General features: G+C 36.9%; 1 protein-coding gene across 1 annotated transcript in view; it reads right to left on the reverse strand.

The window, feature by feature from the left end:
- Positions 1–3,550: 3,550 nt before the first annotated feature.
- The window catches only part of LOC114247829 (cell adhesion molecule Dscam2), a 78,681-nt gene continuing 62,066 nt past the window's right edge, over positions 3,551–20,165 (reverse strand). Inside the window, exons 24-37 of the mRNA XM_089738360.1 lie at positions 19,397–19,534; positions 18,800–19,003; positions 18,178–18,307; positions 17,920–18,104; positions 17,085–17,264; positions 15,919–16,107; positions 13,874–14,101; positions 13,027–13,238; positions 11,257–11,371; positions 10,323–10,488; positions 7,819–7,970; positions 5,745–5,912; positions 4,608–4,715; positions 3,551–4,001 (exon numbers count right to left, since the gene is read on the reverse strand). Coding sequence (XP_089594486.1) covers positions 3,880–4,001; positions 4,608–4,715; positions 5,745–5,912; positions 7,819–7,970; positions 10,323–10,488; positions 11,257–11,371; positions 13,027–13,238; positions 13,874–14,101; positions 15,919–16,107; positions 17,085–17,264; positions 17,920–18,104; positions 18,178–18,307; positions 18,800–19,003; positions 19,397–19,534 — 2,297 coding nt within the window. The 3' untranslated portion in view covers positions 3,551–3,879. The remainder of the gene's footprint in view (positions 4,002–4,607; positions 4,716–5,744; positions 5,913–7,818; positions 7,971–10,322; positions 10,489–11,256; positions 11,372–13,026; positions 13,239–13,873; positions 14,102–15,918; positions 16,108–17,084; positions 17,265–17,919; positions 18,105–18,177; positions 18,308–18,799; positions 19,004–19,396; positions 19,535–20,165) is intronic.

Here is a 20,165-nt window from a genome sequence, read left to right on the forward strand (position 1 = left end):
GGACTTGTGAAGGCTGGGATGGTGGAGTTATCATTAGTGGGGTAAAATTGACCAACCTCCGATACGCCGACGACACCACTCTTCTCGCAGCTAATGAAAGCAAGATGGCTGTCCTTTCCTACATGACGATCACGACCACTCTGTTAATAGTGACACGATTGAGAAGAAGAAGAAGCTGCTTTTCAATTCAAATACCCAGTCAATGAGAGGTTTTTGGACATGAATGGTAGGCAAGAGCTTGGCTCTGCCCCTGGCATTGCTGAAGTCCATGGGCGACGGTAACCACTCACCATCAGGTAGGCCGTATGCTCGTCTGCCTACTGAGACAATAAAATAAAAATATATGTGTTGAATGAACTTAATCATTACAAAATGTACATAAACAGAACAATTTCATGAGGTTTTAACGATATTGATTTCATCTCCAGCTATATTTATCTTTATTCCTTCATTCGACTTTGTTAAAATCATTAATTAATCCCTTGCATCATGTTTCAATTGATAATTAAAACGACGGTATTCTCATAAATAAATTTATTTTACACCAAACATACATATATCGTCATAGGCATAATCATTATATACAAAACACACAATTATATTGTCGTAGAACATTTAATGAAATTGACTAGAGTTCGTAGATATCTAGAAAATGTTTCGTATTTACACTTATAAGCTCCGAATCAATAGAGACTTTAATATCAGTCTGACTAAAATTAACTATTTACAGAAACTAATTATTAGTACCGTGCGTCCGCCCATTAATAGCAAGAGAAATAAGAAACGAAAAAACTTTGTAACAAGTGTTTGTTTAACTTTGAAATCCGGGGCCTGTTTGAGAAACCCAATATATTGTGATTTGTTACTTGTCTAGAGTCACAAATTTCTTTTCTAAATTTTTTAAATATTATAGTCGTCCGACACAGATATTCATTCAAGTTAAGTCTAGAAATATAATTTAATTAAATGCTGTCTAGAAATATAATTTAATTAAATGCTATAATTCTATTTTATTCAGAATATACATACGATATTACGAAGAAGCCAAATGAAATAACTAGTATAGCCAAAAGTGGCATTCGATAGATTCGCTTCTAATATTTTATATGTCTGTAGCGGAATGCGATTTAAAATTGAGGAATATACAGACTAATCTCTAATTAAACGTCTTGTTTAATTAATGAGTACCTACCTTAAATTGAATTAAAAGATGCGAATCCCGAAGATTCTCATTAGGGCTTATTCAGTGAGCTCCCTACCTTTTTTCGGTAACAATCATTCCCTTAAACCGACGGACGCACGCAATTTACCCTATAGATCTAGCTACAAACAACTACACCTAATGAACGTGTATTTGAAAAAGAATGATGCTTGGTAATTTCTTGAAGGTTAAATGATTTAAATGATGTAGGGAGGGATAGTGTCAAAAAAACGGTTGATTTAAAAGTTGAAACTATTTCTTTTATGATTTGGCAATTTTGACATAATTATTTTTCGATAAGAAAATTATTCTATATTATGAAATAAAAATTTAAATTGTCATAATAGTAAAATTTTCATAATTTACGGAGATCGAAACGCACTCACTTATTGGTAATGTTGCCAAACCCAAAAACGGTTTTTCAATCTAACATTATTATCTGACCACGTTTTGTTAACCCATAATCTTAATTCTCGACAAAAGTTCCGTAGAGTAATGTTTGTTTTTCTTGTCACTTGTTACTTTTCGCTTTTAAGTGGCCCGATTTCATTCAAAACGAGTTCACCTATAATTTGACTGAAATGCAAAGATCAAACTTAAAACTTAATTTTAATTCTAGAGTTCATTAATTTGAAGTCTTCCAATAGTAACGCGAGCTATTTATACATATTTTTAACACCCTTTTATACAACACTGAATAAGATCTAATTCACAATTATACGAATGTGAATTATCTGTGAAATATTTCGAGACTTATGATTATGCTAGCTGTAAAAAATTACGAACTAAATTAGTCCTTGTTAGTATATTATAATAGAAAAAAGAGCGATATATTAAAGATTATTGTAAGTATTAGTATTTTTTTAATAAATCAGTATCTATACATATAAATAAAATTGGAGTGTCTGTTTATAATATTGAAATAACCGTTTTTTACTACATACATATACGGTACCTACACCAACATAACTTTTTACAATTTTTGTCCGTCTGTTCGTTTGTTTCAGCCAATCTCTGGAACGCCTGGACCGATTTTGACGAGACTGATGATGATAGCTGATGATATAAGGAGTAACTTAGGCTACTTTTTTTAGACTAGCTTCGCCCCGCGGCGTCACCTGCGGTACGACAATAACCACGGGTAACATCGCGGGACTCAGCTATCAATAAAAAGCTTTAATGCTTCCGAAGCGAAGCGAGGGCAGGTCGCTAGTACTAAATATAATAATAGATGCTATGATTTATTAGATTTGTGTTATGTGTACCCAAAACGTGAACTCTGAATAAGTTTTATCAATTATGTACGTATTGTTTTAAACCTAATAATTTATGATAATTTAGCTAAAGATATTATTATTTCTTGGATATATTGCCAAATATGAAAGAAACGATTGTAATATACGGAAACAGATAAAAATAAAAACCTATTGAAAGGAAATTTTAAAACTAAAACCAGACTAGTACGTAATTGTTAAAAATATTGAAATATATCCTGTATTTTATGAAATTTTATTTATTTTTCACGATCTCGAACAAAAATATCACAAACCGAAGCTACCTATAATTTCAGCATATATTTGGCAGTGATTTTAAAATTTGGCACAATTTCAAATTACAGTCGTAAATTGAAGAGTAATTGTCGTAAATGGAACTATTTCCAGATACATTAAGTTTAAAAAAATATCTACTTTTTAAATATAGTTCGATGGCTTGCTCCAAAGACGATTTATTAACGTAACTCCTCACCGCTGGTGACATTGATAAGTTAAAGCGTCAACTTATTGTGGTCGACTTAATTAACTTGGTCTTAGTTGTGGTCGAACGTATTCTGAATCCGCAAAGGTAGACACGACGATCTTTAAAATTTTAGCCACGAATTGAGTTCCAATTTCACTGGTGATCGGGCTTATTGTGATCTCACACGCTTATGTACCAACGCCCTGCTACTTTATGCAGCGAAGCAATACTACGTTCCAGTTTGAAGTAGCTACTGAAACTGTACTGAAAGAAATGTTTATGAATAATTCCTCTTTTTTTAATAGCGAGAATAAACGTCACAGCTAAAATTATTGTCAGTGGTTTGTATGTTATAGATATCGGATCGAAAACGTCTACAAGATATGTACCAAATTTAAAAAAGAGCCGACTTAAATCTGTAGCAAAATTTCAAAAATAAAACGTCATCTGAAATGTTCCAAAACGGTTGACTTGTGTCGCAAATTCGAAATGTTCTAGTGAACTATGAAAAAGGCGACTTGTAGCAAAGTTACATCAGAAAGTACAATAAGGCATGAAAAAATATTTAATAGATCTGCTACATCATATAATTTGATTTAAAAATCTACCATAATTGTCACTCAGTTTAAACAATCGCATTAAATATTCGGATATTACACAAATAATAATAAAAAAAAAAATACAATTACACGACCAAATTACTCAATAGTTCCACGTTCATATTCGGTTAGGTTATAAAATGTTTATGTGATGATTAAAATTAGTTCTTGATAGGTTTATTTTGTGTTTGATATCCAGAGTTGTCATGATCATGCCAGAGATGTCAACGGAGTTTTTAATTTGAACGTATTATAGTTCGTGGTATGGCTGGAAAGGTCAACGGATTTTTTTATTTAAACGTATTATAGTAAGTGGTATCGCTTGGCTGTGTGAGGGCGGCGCTAGCTGTGCTCGAGGTGTGTACGAGGTGAGAGTGACCCCGGCCCCGACTCCACGCTGGAATCACCCGCGTACACTTCCGAAAACCCACCACCGCTGCCACCACCACCGCCGCTGCCCCCACCTGAGTACAATTCTAACATTATACTACCCCCTAATCTGAATAGGTTATGGAAGGTCGTAGTCATCATTGAAAACCTGTTATAACAATTAAATATAGCATAATTTTATTGACTTCGTAAAAATAATAAAAATTGATAAAAACTGGTCACGGAATACAAAAAGAATAAATATTAAAATAAAATAAACATGTTTATAAAATTAGTTTCAATCATACACATTTCAATAATTTTCACTTCCCACTTTTCTTGAATTGAAAAGGAAATTCCCAAACTTGATATGCCCTTCCGACATAATATTTCAAGTCAGAGTATTACGCAGTAATAAACCCGTGAATCAAGAATAATTATACACGGCGTTTGCTTATCGACACGTGAACAAACGGATAATACACAACTAAAGGCGTTTCAGAGACCAAAATATAAATAACATACCAGTTTATCAACCGACAGCAATAATATCTATATGCTAAATAAAAGTACACTTGCGCTCAAAAATACTTTTGATATTTATTTTTCACAGAAAAACTACGACCTCCCAAATAAAAAAAGGGTCTTCGGTTTACGATGGGTTCTTTAAGCCCTTGATAACCAACATTGTAATGTCTTACCGTGATGGGAAAGTGGTACACAGTAAGATGTACCAGCGCAGTGCCGCGGTCTAACTTTCTCGTATCGACTCAACTGTTGCAATTCGCAATCTGAATGATGCTTCTCAACTGTACAGGGAAAAAGAAAACGGTTTGGTATTCTGCTTACAGTTTTAATATCAGGACTTTTTTAATTAATTCTTACCACAATCAAGTTTGGTTTAAATAAGAAATTTAATGTTTACGGTGAGAATACTCAACAAGGGAATTGGGATCTAGTTCCCAGTCCAAATTCGTGACATGTGAGACTCGCTTCTCAGTAGGTCGCGTTTTCGATCCGGTGGTAGATTCTGCGAAGCACTGCTCTTGCTTGGGCCATGTTAGCAACACTTCCGGTTTGAGCCCCGAGAGCTCACCTACACGCTAGGGTAAAGCTGAAATAGCCTCTCAAGGCTATCAGCATGGATAACAAATAAAAAAAAGTGAGACTTACATTATACAAGTATAAGTTTAATGTCACGCATATTTAACCTGTCTAAATGGAGAGAACGAAACGCCATGTCATGACTATAATACAGAAAAGATGCGTAACAATTGTTAATTTACTATTAATCTTAAAATCATAATTCCGGTCCTGTACAAAACATTTCTGTAGTGAAATTGATTGTAAAAAATGAGATAGTACATTGTGCACCAAGTGAGAAAAGTAGGGCATTTCCTCCCGTGTGTAAACTCTCACTCATAAAAAACAATATAACTGTTTATTTTTTATTTTTAAATAAACTACTACTAATTGAATAAGAACTGTCTGATGAACTCATCTTTGTTTAATACTTCACTATTAAATTTATTGCCTTTTGTTTATCTCACTTTTACACTAAACACAATATTGCAAATTACCCGAGCACAACAATGGCGGATAATTTTAGGTGCGTGAGAGCAGACGTAGACACTAACGCGCATGCGCACTTGTCAGTACCCAGGGAGGAAAAGTTACACTTTCTTCTCTGTACATCGGGAGGAAAAGTTAGACTTTCTTCCCTGTATAGCGGGAGGAAAAATTTCGGCGTAGGTGGGAGAAAAAAACTATTTCGATGTTATTTTGATTCTGCAACATGCAACTTTACTAGACGACTTTTGGTTATTCTCCTTTGTTACCTTCAGGTCTATCTCGATGTCTTTGAGGATGCTTTCTGCACGGTCTGTGGGGGGGAGCATCGTTGTCGCGATGCCCGAACGTGCGGAACTGCAACGTGTGGTCCAGGGTCGCGGTCGCGGCCTCGCCACCCACAGCAAACGTCGCATACGGACTTATCTCGTATACGTCTATGTGCATACCAAATAATATTTACGTACTTAGGTCGGTCAAGTCAACACATGGACAAAAGACTTGTGGTTCCCTCAATATATGTACCTAGTCAGGTCATAAGTATTGTCACACAGTAAAAACTTTTCTTTTAGAATGCTGGCCACAAAAAAGTTGATTGAATTCGAATTTCGAATTGTTCATGAAAATAAAAATGTATACTTTTAGAATTTTACTCATTTTTAAATATGGAGTGGACGCTTAAATAATACCGTGTTGCAGTTATTGCGTTGCATCGTTGCGGTTACGCGCCAATTCAAATTTTTAACATACTGAAAAATTTGAATATAACCCAAAAGATTAGTTTATCGTACCATCAAACGATACAATGAAGACTCTAGTGTAGATGACAGGTCAAGAAGTGGTCGCCCTCGGTCTGTTAGGACTCCAGCAGTGATAAAAGCTGTGAAGGCGCGAATTCAAAGAAATCCCAAACGTAAGCAGAAACTGTTGGCCCTTCAGATGGGGTTAAGCAGAACCACGGTGAGAAGGGTGTTAAATGAGCTTCGGGAATATCGAAGAAAAACAGGATATCGTTTGAATGCTCGTCTAATGGACCTGAGACTGAAGAGATGTCGCGCTTTGTTGAAGCGGTACGCGGGAAAAAAATATCGGGAAATTCTTTTTTCGGATGAAAAATTTTTTACCGTAGAAGAGAGCTACAACAAACAAAATGATAAGGTGTACGCACACAGTAGTGAAGAAGCGAGCAACCGTATTCCGCGTGTCCAACGAGGTCATTTTCCATCCTCGCTCATGGTATGGTTGGGAGTTTCTTATTGGGGCTTATCAGAGGTACCTTTTTGTGAGAAAGGTGTAAAAACGAATGCAGTTGTGTATCAAAATACAGTCCTGACGAACCTTGTGGAACCTGTTTCTCATACCATGTTCAATAACAGGCACTGGGTATTCCAACAAGATTCGGCGCCAGCTCATAGAGCGAAGAGCACACAAGACTGGCTGGCGGCGCGTGAAATCGACTTCATCCGGCACGAAGACTGGCCCTCCTCCAGTCCAGATTTGAATCCGTTAGATTACAAGATATGGCAACACTTGGAGGAAAAGGCGTGCTCAAAGCCTCATCCCAATTTGGAGTCACGCAAGACATTCTTGATTAAGGCAGCCGCCGATATTGACATGGACCACGTTCGTGCTGCGATAGACGACTGGCCGCGCAGATTGAAGGCCTGTATTCAAAATCACGGAGGTCATTTTGAATAAACTTTAGTGTCATAAGAATCTATGTTTTGTTAAGTTCATTTTGGTATATGAATGGTTACATAATGAATAAACTTGTTTCAATTATTTTACATTAAACATGTGACAGAATTTATGACCTGACTAGGTATATATAGGTAGAATGATATGAATTGTGAGTCGGCACGGGTTGGTACCACCACCCTGCCTATTTCTGCCATGAAGCAGTAATGCGTTTCGGGTTGAAGGGTAGTGCAGCCTCTGTAACTATACTGAGACCTTAGAACTTATATCTCAAGCTGCGCGCTGCCGTTACGTTGTAGATGTCTATGGGCTCCAGTAACCACCTAAGACCAGGTGAGTTGTGAGTCGTCCACCCATCTAAGAAAAAAAAAATAGTGCCGGATTGTTCGGAAGTTTTTGCAGGACGAAACATCAGGCGAAACTAAAACTGAAAATGAACTCCACTTGGCATAGGCCCGTGGTTTTTCAGCGTTTACGGAAATTCATAAAAATTCGAGAGGAAAAACTTCGTACAGGAAAATAATAATAATAATAAGAAGATCGAAGACAGAAATCGACATAATTACTTCAGTACGCCGCGTAGGGCATCGTTGACCCACATGGCAGTCAACGTTTTAAGATACTTAACCTACGAACAGCACTTACCAGACGCCGGCGATAGTTTGTCGTGTTTGTAATCGTGCTGACAATTCCGTATGTTTTGCTGTTCTGGGCAGACCGATTTGTCGGTGCTACATACTGAGTGGTTGCAGCGTCGGACTTCTTCATCGGTTTGACCAGCGCAAGGCCACAACATGCTAAATGGACACAGACGACTCATTTAAGTAATTGATATAATTTTAAAAGACATTTTTTTTACGTCGCAACATCTGGTATTGAGTTCGAAGTTGCCTATTTTTGTCGTGAAGTAGTAATGCATTTCGGTTTGAAGGGCGGGGCAGCCGTTGTAACTATACTTGAGACCTTAAAACTTATATCACAAGGTGGGTGGCGCATTTACGTTGTAGATGTCTATGGGCTCCAGTAATCACTTAATACCAGGTGGGCTGTGCGCTCGTCCACCCATCTAAGCAATAAAAAAAAAAAAAAAAAATGTTCAATCTTCAGACATGTGATAATATTTCAAGAACAAACAATAAACCATTCAAACGCCGCAAGAACATTCATGAGAAAACATTTTCAGCATCGAAAAATCGACAGATGTAACAACATCAATACAAAATTCAGGCATTCAGACAATTGGGGCGTATATAGGTCGCCGGGGGTGATTTACGTAGGCTTCTCGTCCGCAATACGGAGCCGTTTATCTTAATTTGTTATTTTGTGATACTATATTTTTTCTCTTTAATAAAACCACGTAACACAACCTTCAGTGTATGAACAGAAATTTAGACATTATAGTATATCATGTATTTTTATTTGAATTTCTGGACATTCTACTATACTTGAGACCTTAGAACTTATATATCAGGGTGGGTGGCGCATTTATGTGGTAAATGTCTATGGGCTCCATTAACCACTTAACACCAGGTGGGCCGTGAGCTCGTCCACCCATCTAAGCAATAAAAAAAATTTAAAAACTTAAGTTTTTACTCCAATCGATGAGTAGACAAGCTTACGACCCAGCTGGTGCTAAACAGCCGCTTATATATATAGATATAAGAGCGTACATGCCACTACACACCTTAGAATGTAAGGTCATAGGAAGTAGCCTACGGCTAGTCTTCTAGACTACTAGTCTTATGGCCTTATATTCACGAAAACCAGACCTACGTGACGTTTCGGTATGCAGCGGATTGGCTCTGCCCCTGGCATTACTGAAGCCCATGGGCGACGGTAACCACTTACCATCAGGTGGGCTGTATGCTCGTCTGCCTACAAGGGCAATAAAAAGACACGGTCTCCACGTGTGTATCGTGAACTCAGAGGTATCCAATAAACACGAAAATTTTATGTATTTTCCTACTTTCATTTTAACACAGTGTTTTATTCCTTCATCTTGCAAAGTGAACACGTATTGAGTTCGTATTTGAAGGGAGGCATAGTCTCATCGCTCTATATGATTTCTCACGGTGTACTGCTCCCTAGACAACATTAATATTTTAGGCTATAGATACTTCAAAATGTGAGCAAACGTGTTTAATAATCAACTTCAGCTTAACTAATTTGTGTAAGAGTAAGATTATACTTTGTTTGTACACATGTAGGTATATGTGTATGTACATAATAATGCGCATACTGTTAATTATGCTCATTCAAATATAGCAAGATATGTACATATTAGTTTTGAGAAAACTAGAGGTAAATACGCAAATCCGTGAAATGGATAACGTAAAGATGCATTCAACATATTTATATAAACGTACAAATATACACAATAGTACATATTATTGTGATCAAATAAAGATAAATGAAATAAATAAACACGTGAAAAAAATTACATTTGACATAATAGTTGAGTAGTAGTACTATTTTTCCAACTGGAAAAGCAAAGGTATCATACCAAACAGCCTAAAATATGAAAAATGATATGAAATGAAATGAAATGGATCAATTTGGAACAATAATCAATTATCACGAAATGATATGAAATGAGATGAGATGATATGGGATCAAATATAATCTCAATAAAATGGTGGTTATTTACTGAGACTTTTTCAGTGGACTTTTTGGAGGATACCGAGATGTTACGTCCATCGACTTTGTTTCATTTTCCCACTTTTGTGCCCTTTCACAGATACTAAACAGTTGATAAACCACCTTTATTGCACATTTAAACCTGAAAAAAACACTAAATAGCCAAAATAAAACAATTCGCACAACTTTGCTCCTCGCGTTCTCGCCAGAAAGTCTCTGACATATATGGAGTTAATTGGATTTGTTGATGACATCTATACTAATATATAAATCTACAGTGGTTTTTACGGATGTTCCATTATAACTACTGAACCGTGCATCCGATTGACTTGAAACTTGGTATCCATGTAGAAAGAAAATACATGTTCTTAATGGATAGGCTAATATTTATATGAGTGTTGGACTCCCTAATAATAATGACAATAAATAATAATGTTAATGTTAAATGCCCAGCGAAGCTAGGCTAGTGCTAGGCGAGTACGGCTAGTTTGATTATAATGCTGTAAATTTACCTTCGTTTCGCGACAAGGACAAGCAATAGGGCTGTGACAGCAAGCGCGGCTAGTGCGGCAAACGCTAACGACACAGCCCCAAGAACTCTCTCAGTGTCCGCGTTGGAGCCGGCGGTGGTCACCTGAGGTCCTTCCGAGAGAAATGCCACGGGACGACGTAGACGCTCTGGATTTTTCAAATAGTAACTTAAGCAACGTCTTTCCATTTTCTATTTCCACCGATTGTTAAGTGGACACCGGATCCCATAAATGTCACAATATAAAAGTCACCTTGAGAGTTGAGGACGTTATCTCAATCTTATTGGATAAGCGGCGGAAAAAACGAGCAGGGCAGTGGTACCTACCCGTGTGGGCTAATATACACACTTATTAATAATAAAATCGTTTTACATAATTCTCATGTAGTGGAATCGGTGGGTGGCATTAAAAAATTTAGAAAAGTTTTTTATTGTTCGAGGTAGAACAACATCGGCCGCGTTCTATAGTAAGGTATGCAATGAAATAAGTCTTCTTTAATCACCATCGTATCCGCCTATTTCTGGCGCGAAGCAATCATCCGTTCCTGTTTGAAAGGTAGCCGATATTACATGCAACTAAGACTGACCTTACGTATTAGAATGGATTCGGTGGGTGCTCCATTAACCCAAATAATACGATTGGGGCATTGAGTCAATCCATCCGCAATAAAGAAGTCTATATAAAAAAACCCTCGATAATGGTCTAGGGATCGATAGAGCTATAGCCATTAGCACTGCTGATATTCATGGGTGATGGTTTACCACTCATCTCACTCATACCGCACAGAATTAATTGCCCTAAAAACATCCAATTAAGATTTAAGGGAAAGTAAATGTAAATTATTAAATTAGATAAATGAATCGTAAGAGCTAAGATTATTTTCCTAGTAAAATTATCAGTGAAGAAATAATCATACCTCCAGAATGCGTAGTAGTAGCCGCATATATTGTAGCTTGGTGTCTGGCAGATTCAGTGGCCGTCCACAAACGCAGTCCATACCAGGCTCCGGCGGTGAGGTCACCGATTACCACCTTATTGACATTATTTCCGACAAAATGTTAACTAAGGATAATAATTTAACTATCATTGTGTCAGTGCACGGTTTGATGACGAAAATCTTTGACCTTAAGAAGCGTTTGCTATGCAGGGGTTAAGGGCCTGGCGCAGAAAGCGATCACTCACAATACAGCACGCACCTTGAAGATAAAGACTCTGGAGCCCTAACCACTGGTTTCTTGCATCGCAGATATCGGCACTACCTCCATTGTTAGTGGCTCTTATAACTTTTTTCTTCAAATGAATATTTAACTTGAAAGTTTGTTTTACGCATTTACGCGCCGTTCCTCCGACTGATTTGAAACTTTATAGTTATCGGCACTTCAGAGAAATGTTTCTGAGAAAGCTTGAATTAAATATCAAAGTACGTTAGGTACCATAGGCATGCGAAACTTTTCAAGGAATCAGCTTATTAAATTCGTTGCGGGATCCAAAACAAATTAAGTTTTCCAAAAAAAGCTCACTCACGTAAAATCTGAACCTCATGATCTGTCTCCAGAAACTTTACAAAACCTACCTACCCAGACAAAAGTCACAGTGAGTGACGAACAATTATTATTCGCTGAGCCTAGGGGGCTATCCCAGCTAGCCCGGACGGGTAGGTGAGCTCACGGACTCAACCTGAGAGAATTTGCTAACTCTAGACCTAGCAAGAGCAGCGCTTCGCAGAATCTACTACCGGATCGGAAAGAATACGTAAGATTTATCAAAACAATAAATATACCTATTAAGTTAAGTAAAATTTTACAAAATCAACAATTACTCGTAAAAGTATCGATAAGGAAATATTAGATGGCTTATAATATTAAGTTTTATCTACAGCTTTCATACACTCTTAATCGCATTTTGGACGTGTTCTTTATATGAGTTTAGACAAAAACGCAAGCCTTTATTTTAGCAACCTTATCTCTGAGTTTATACAATCACTGCCATTTTGATTTTGATTTCTCAAGTGATAGGGGCAACAAGCACGTTTCATTTCGCTTCCGTGTGCCTTTTCACCTTTAATCAACAGATATTTCCACTTCCTTTGAGCGTATCACGGAGGCACAGTAAACTTGTTGGTATTTGCGAGAAAAAAAGGTATTTTAGCCGTTGCCGCGGATCATAACCTACTTTATATGGAAAGCGCGTCTCAATTTGCATGGTTTCAATTGGACGTTGTTTTCGCGGGATAGGGAAGACGAAAATTTTGAATATAGAAGAGGCGCGTTAGAGATTTTTCGATTACTTTTCATTTCTTTAATGCATCGTTTTGTTGATTCGTAAGAAGTATAATTATAACCATTGCTGTACCAGTTTCTTCAATTAAATCTTATTGACTATCAAATATACTTATTTATAAGATGGTAGGTGGACTGGTGGTAGGACCTCTTGTGAGTCCGCATGGGTAGGTACTACCGCCCCGCCTATTTCTGCCGTGAAGCAGTAATGCGTTTCGGTTTGAAGGGTGGGGCAGCCGTTGTAACTATACTGAAACCTTAGAACTTATATCTCGAGGTGTGTGGTACGTTGTAAATGTTTATGGGTTCCAGTAACCACTTAACACCAGGTGGGCTGTGAGCTCGTCCACACATCTAGGCAATAATAAAAAAAATAATTATAAGTTAACATAAGGGTACTTCCTTACCTCCCTGTGGTGGTGCAATGAGGTGAGATCAGCATCTCTCCAAGCAGCTGAGCCCGCAGCATCAGCCCTCCTCCACTGCAGCCTCACTAGACGAGCCCCACATCGTACAGCCCTACGAGCATCTATAGCTAACGCGCTGCTATTACTCCAAACAGCTGCTTCAGCAAGTTCCTCTGGATTGTCAAGCTCCCCTCCTCCTTCCCAAACTAAAACTAGAAATTTATTTGTAGTACTAATTATTTAAAAGGGCTACTACATAACTCAAAGAAGCATTTTAAATAAAGATTTTTAAAAATCCTCTACGCTATTATTTTTAGAAATGATTAAAATTTAAAACTAAAACTATTAAAACATGTTATTACATCATTAATTAGTAATTAATTAATGATCTAATAACTAATACATAGATGATATTATAGTACTCGACCTCATTTCTTAGTCTCTGTTTTTTACTGAGAAATTTACAGACCGCTTGTAAAACTTTGTGTGATAAAAAGTCCGATGTCTCATAAAATATTTATCTTACAACTTATGACTTTTAAAACTTTTATAAAGTCAAAGTGATTTAAACATGAATAGTTCTTTTTTTACTTCTGGAAGATTTCATTGGTCTACTTTCTATAAATGTACAACATATTTTATTATGATCTAACTCATACAATATATTATGTCTGAAGTTTTTTTTTTATATTATTATTGGAACGTTTGTCCAACACTTGACGTAAGCTGATGGCCACTTTAAAAGTTTGCAAATACTTTTATTAATACTATTTCAAATATATAATATATTTCAAATACTTTTATTTGATATATTTTATCTTATTTGCATAATGCCATCCCGTTTTACCTGGAGGTTTAGTTCGCACTATCAGCGGTGCGGAGAACGATGAGGGTCCCGCCCTAGAATGGGCCACAGCTCGGACTGAATACACAGCACCACAAGACAACGCCCTTAGCACCACACTAACAACTTCACCGCCAGTTTCTAATCTTCTTTCTTCTTCGCCTCGTGTATTCGTCTGTTCTGTTCCATCGTTCAAATCGTCTCTCACACGTAACCACCAGATCGTGAAACCTTTGAAAAAAATGCTAATTAACTTCTTCAACTCCCTACTCCTATAATGTGATTCTATTCTTTCTGCGAAAATGCCCGTTTATGAGCACGTAAAATTCATTTAATAATTATTTATTTATTTATTTATTTATTTATGTACACACAAAAAAGAATACATAGTACAGAGTAATAGGAAAATTATGTACAAAGGCACTGCTTATTTCTTTATGAAATCTGTTCCAGCAGACCTGCGATAGGATTATGAGAATAATAATTAAAAGTGATGAGTGTGTGTAGAACAGCTAAAATAACAAATACAACATGAGAATTATAGTAATGCACATACACATAGCAAATATTGTTAAACTTGAATAGAAAATATTATAAGTAACACAGTATATACGAAGAGTATAGAACAATGATCATTCGGTCGATGAGAGATATAATTGTTTGGAGAATTGTTAATTATTTTGTGGCCTCAATCTCAGTGGTCCTATTAAGTTTGGAGACTTATGTAAGTCGTCACAAATCTCAAGGTATTTTATATAGGCTTTATTAATATATCCACAATTCTGTAACAATTGATTGGTATCAATCACTGCGAAGTTGACTATGTCGAAGGCTATTAACGTTATAAAGCCGCTAAGCTTTTATTGTAATGACTAATTGGAAAAAGTATGCACATAAATCTCAACAGTTATTCGAAATGGTGAGAACCCGAATTTCATTACTGTCGATTCTCGTTGAAAGAAATCCTACCAAAACACATCCACACAAAATACCACAATATTTCTAAATGTTGATGACAAATGCTTACTCATAACTAAAATTGATCACATACTCCGAATGTTTTATCTTTATATTATTCAAGATGTCTCTCGTGTTGTTCTTAAAAAATATATATATGTTCTTTTATGTTGGGTACGAACAGACATTTTCCTATTTTAAATATGATATCTGTAATTTTTTAAATATTAGTAACAAAAACAAAATCAGACAAATTATAAAATATTGAATAAAATTTTTAGGAACAAAAATTCTAATATCCAATATAGGTATGTATGTATATTTAAAAAATGAAAAGTAGGGTAGTAATGATTTTAGGCAAGTTGTATCTTAAAAAATGTTTACTTGAATAAAAAACATTGTATTATATGTAAAACCAACAAAGTATTTTTAACACCCTTGATGGTCAAAGTCCCGATATATCCGATATTAGGTTATTAAAGGAAACCGTGTAAAATCACAATGTGTATGCTGCCATTGAGATGTAAAGCGGAAGTCCCAATCGTAGTTTATTACGATTAGGTCACCCTATAAAAGGAATGTCTCGCGGCAAAATAAGCAGGATAGTGGTGCGACCTTAACCTACGCTTTATCCGGTGATAAATAACTAGTTTGTTGAACTGTTTAAAAAAAAGCGTAGATTGATAAATGAACATACGGCCCATCTGTATTAAGTGGTTACCGGGCCCATGGACATCACAGCTTGACTGCCGTCACCCACTTTTTTACTCAAGGCATACGTCTGAATTGCTTAGTAACTACGTAAATTAAAAATTTTAATGCGTTAAGATTTGTGAAAGTGTCTTAAGTGCGTATTTCATTTAAAAACAAAAGGGGCTGACTGCGGGATTTGAACACTGGCATAGACGCATCACTCGATAGGAGTACACCATCGTATCTTTAAGGCCATGACGACTATAATTGACAATTCGTTACATTGTGATATAAATTTTTTTTTACACTATTCGCGGGTAGTTTCAATACTTCATAACCAGTCAATTTATACGCTCTTCTATACTGTAACAGATAATTGAAATAAACAAACCGCTTACCGTGAGGAGGTGCCGATGGATGATGTGTTGTTTTCAAGGAGAGCTTGGCCTCTTTATGCGCCACGTAGTCCAATGTGAGCGTAGGAGGTAGTGGCAGACTGGCACATTCAACGCGATACGTCACCTCTTCAGAACCGAACGTGTTACGAGCTGAGCAAGTGTAGTTACCGCTCGTAGAAGCATCCACTTCTGTTAGAAATAATTTTAATGACACCTTAAGCACGACCTTACCGAGTTCTAATACCTCTCACCCGTATTTCTCTTATGTAAAGTATTTTTTTTATGAATGAGGGATTATTGCTGGCCCCAAGGTCTTTTCAGTATTACAGGACAGGTGGGCGAGTAAAGGCTCAGCCATGAGGGGTGGGTTTTGCTAACAGTTACCTGAACGCCTCCAAAGGAGACGTAACATCTCAAGAGCAGCTGCTTTGTGAATGAATCCACTACCGGATCGGAATCGCGACCCGCGGGGAAGATCCAGCGAGAAACTTAGCGGCCTGATGCATGGGTTAGGTTGCATATTGAACTCTTTGCCGAGTTCGACGAGTACTGTTACCGGGGTCTCTAAGCCTGCTCCTAGTATTAAAGCTGAAGTCGTCTAATGCAAGAGTTATTGGATCTGTTGGATTCATAAGGATGTGTCTAGGGCGTCTACGGTGACTGGCATCAATGTGATCGAGATTCGGAGAGTAGTCAGCGCCGGCAATGATAAGGCAATTATCCTGACGCATCATTGGTTTATCGAAGTAAGTTTCTGACGCTGAATTCATGTGTTTTCGGAACGTAAGGTTCTCTGTAGTGTAGAATGAGATGAATATACATATATCTAAGTTGTTCTAATAAAACAAGACCGTTGTGAATATGCTAAATGACAAAAAGTACCTAAGGAAACTTTAACCTAACTAAGGAATTTTCAAATAAACTTAAAGAAAACAACCACCAATGCCATTAATTGTAATTAAATAACAGCTCATACATATTGTCTTTAAACATTTCATGTTTTACAAACATTATTTTCATAGCAAGACGTAAAAGCATTTTTATTTCAAACGATACTGATCCTATTAAACTAATGAAGTGTGTGCATATATGTATATATAGACGTATATGGTGTCCACGAAACCAAATAATATAGTTCCATATTTAAAATAATAATAAAATCTCACCATGTATTGCTAGATGTCCATGAGGAGTGAGTGTAGCCCTCGGGTCATGTGTGACCGGCCTGTCCCCTCGTAACCATCGCGCTCTTGGAGCCGGTTCCCCGCGCCAAGCACATGCTAACCTCAACGGATGACCACACTGTACTCGAACCCACACTCCGAACGACAGCAATCTAGCTCCCGCTACGAATATAATCAGTAATCTAAATTCCTTTTTAAATATTTTAATTTGCATTAAAAGAGGTTGGTTAACTCTGTGAGCAAAAATTGTAGTATTGGAACGAAGTTCTTTATGGGACGATGCGGTACCTTAACCGAGAAAAAACGTCCGTAACGTAAGATTTTTATTAGTAATGCACACAGTGCACGACTTAACTTTGTAATAACGTACTAAAAAGAACATATTTTTATTATATATTTTTTATAAATCATTGTGAATAAAATAAAGTTGATAACATTGTAAAGTAGTTTTTTTTTTATCAATAAAAAAATCATAATAAAAAATGTATACCCGAATAATTATTTTCTGTATACCTCGAATAGAACTTAAAATTAAATTTTTTATAATAAGGAACTTTGTTCCTATCCGGTGTCCCACGCCACCACACATCTTTTTTTTTCAATTCCCAGAAAATATTCAGTAAAAATAATAATTGAATGTGAAATTTTGAACGGCTAATTAAGTACGAGCGAGTGATCGAAATTCAAGAGTATATTCCGCTGAGCAGAAAAACATTGACTAGAATTTAATCCGCTTTAGCGTAATGTCATAGAAAATTCAGAACTTTTAAACGACGTTAGAAAAGCTGTGTTATTGTGAGCAAAATGTAGTATTTACCTCTAGAAGTCGTTGTTGCAGGTTGCGGAGCAGACGGCTCTCCTTCTCCTACTACAGAATGAGCTGCCACCCAAGCCTCATAGGTAGCTCCTTCGGCTAAAGCTCTTAGTTCTGTCGATCCTCCTAATCCGACCATAAACTCGCTATCGTCCGTTTGGACAGTTGTAGTTTGCGGGGGTCTGTCCCTAAAAAAAATACCTAGATCGTTAAAATAACTGGAAGCGAAATAATTAAAAAATATTTACGAGTAATTTTTACCTGCCAAGCTCTCTATAAAACACTGTGTAGTAAAGTATAGGACCGCTCGGGCGATTAGGTGGTAACCAACTAATGGCTAATGACGTTACTGAAGTGGGTACAACTTTTACAGCTGCGGGTGGTCCAGGAGCTAAAAAATAATGATAGTTTGTGAAAAAAAAACGGAGAGATTATAATAGGTACGAGTATTAGTAGTAAGTCGTCGTGGCCTAAAGGATAAGACGTCCGGTGCATTCGTGTTGAGCGATACACCGATGTTCGAATCTCAGGCGGGTACCAATTTTTCTAATGAAATACGTATTTAACAAATGTTCACGATTGACTTCCACGGTGAAGGAATAACATCGTGTAATAAAAATCAAACCCGCAAAATTATAATTTGCGTAATTACTGGTGGTAGGACCTCTTGTGAGTCCGCACGGGTAGATACCACCCTGCCTATTTCTGCCATAAAGCAGTAATGCAGTAATGCGGTTTGAAGGGTGGGGCAGCCGTTCTAACTACTGAGACCTTTAGAACTTATATCTCAAGGTAGGTGGCGGCATTTACGTTGTAGGGCCGTGAGCTTGTCCACCTACCTAAGCAATAAAAAATATGATGATATTAGCTAATTTGTACTTACTATCTTGTTGGGTGCTACAATGGACTGGATGAGCGGGAACACCGTCTCCAACATTAGTATAAGCTAATGCTTGAATAGTGTAATTTGTGTGTGGTCTCAAAGCCAACAGCAGGGTCTCAACAGCAGATACCCTTTTGACTTCAGCTCCCGGTCCTGCGTTAGAGCCCCCACCAGCACGCACCTCCCACTCAAGCCACTCTGCCGCTGCCAACAAACAACTACCATCACTCAGATTTGATTTAAAAAAAAAATGTATTATTATAATATTCCAAATTTTAAAGTCAATTAATTGCATCAGGAAATTTTTACTGAAAATTTTTACTACTCTTAAGGAATTTTTACTAGTGGTAGGAGCTCTTGTGAGTCCGTGCGGGTAGGTACCACCACTCTGCCTATTTCTGCCGTGAAGCAATAATGCGTTTCGGTTTGAAGGGTATGACAGCCGTTGTAATTATACTGAGACCTTAGAACTTATGTCTCAAGGTGGGTGGCGCATTTACGTTGTAGATGTCTATGGGCTCCAGTAACCACTTAACACCAGGTGGGCTGTGAGCTCGTCCAACCATCTAAGCAATAAAAAAAAGGAAAATTACTCACTATGCTCTGGCCGATAAATTAATTTATAGCCGATCAAACCACCATTGTGTGAATGGGCAGGAGGAGGGGACCATTCAACTTTCAAACTTTGTGGTGAAACTGCACGACATCTGACGCCACGGGGACCTTCGGATGGTACTAGAGAAAGAAACAAAATCGTCTCAGCTCCGACACGCAAATCTTTAAGAGCATTGTCATGATACATCATACCGATTATATCTAGTGGCCCCGCAGTAGTCGAAATTCGACTATAATTGATTGAAATTGTAAGTTTGTACACTATTATGATTCTATTTTCAAAGACTGTTATACGTCTATACTTAATCACAAATTTCGCCAAGACTACACTATAGAAAAATATTAATAAAGACAAACAATAAATAATGCATAGTATGCATGCGTATGTGCGTCAAATACATGGTAGTGTGTGTAATGTTTTTTTTATTGATTTAATGTATTTTTTAGGAATAATTTAAAAAAATATTAACATTCTACACTCCTTTTCTATATTCTCTATAAGTGTGGGACATTTCAGACTCCTCCGTCCGCGCAATTTTCGTAAAAAGGGATACAAAATTTTTCCTTCACGTATTAATATATAGATATGCTATTGCACATTGGCAAAGATTAAAGTATATCTTGAAATACACAAAGCATTTAAATACTTTTATCCATATTTGAGTATAAGGACGGGATTGTTTATTTACACCAAACTTATAAATTTCTCATTGGTTTCTGCATAAAGCAAGTTGCGAGCTGTGATTAATGG

The sequence above is a fragment of the Bombyx mandarina genome, chromosome 25 (assembly GCF_030267445.1).
Source record: "Bombyx mandarina strain Sakado chromosome 25, ASM3026744v2".
Classification (NCBI taxonomy): Eukaryota; Metazoa; Arthropoda; class Insecta; order Lepidoptera; family Bombycidae; genus Bombyx; species Bombyx mandarina.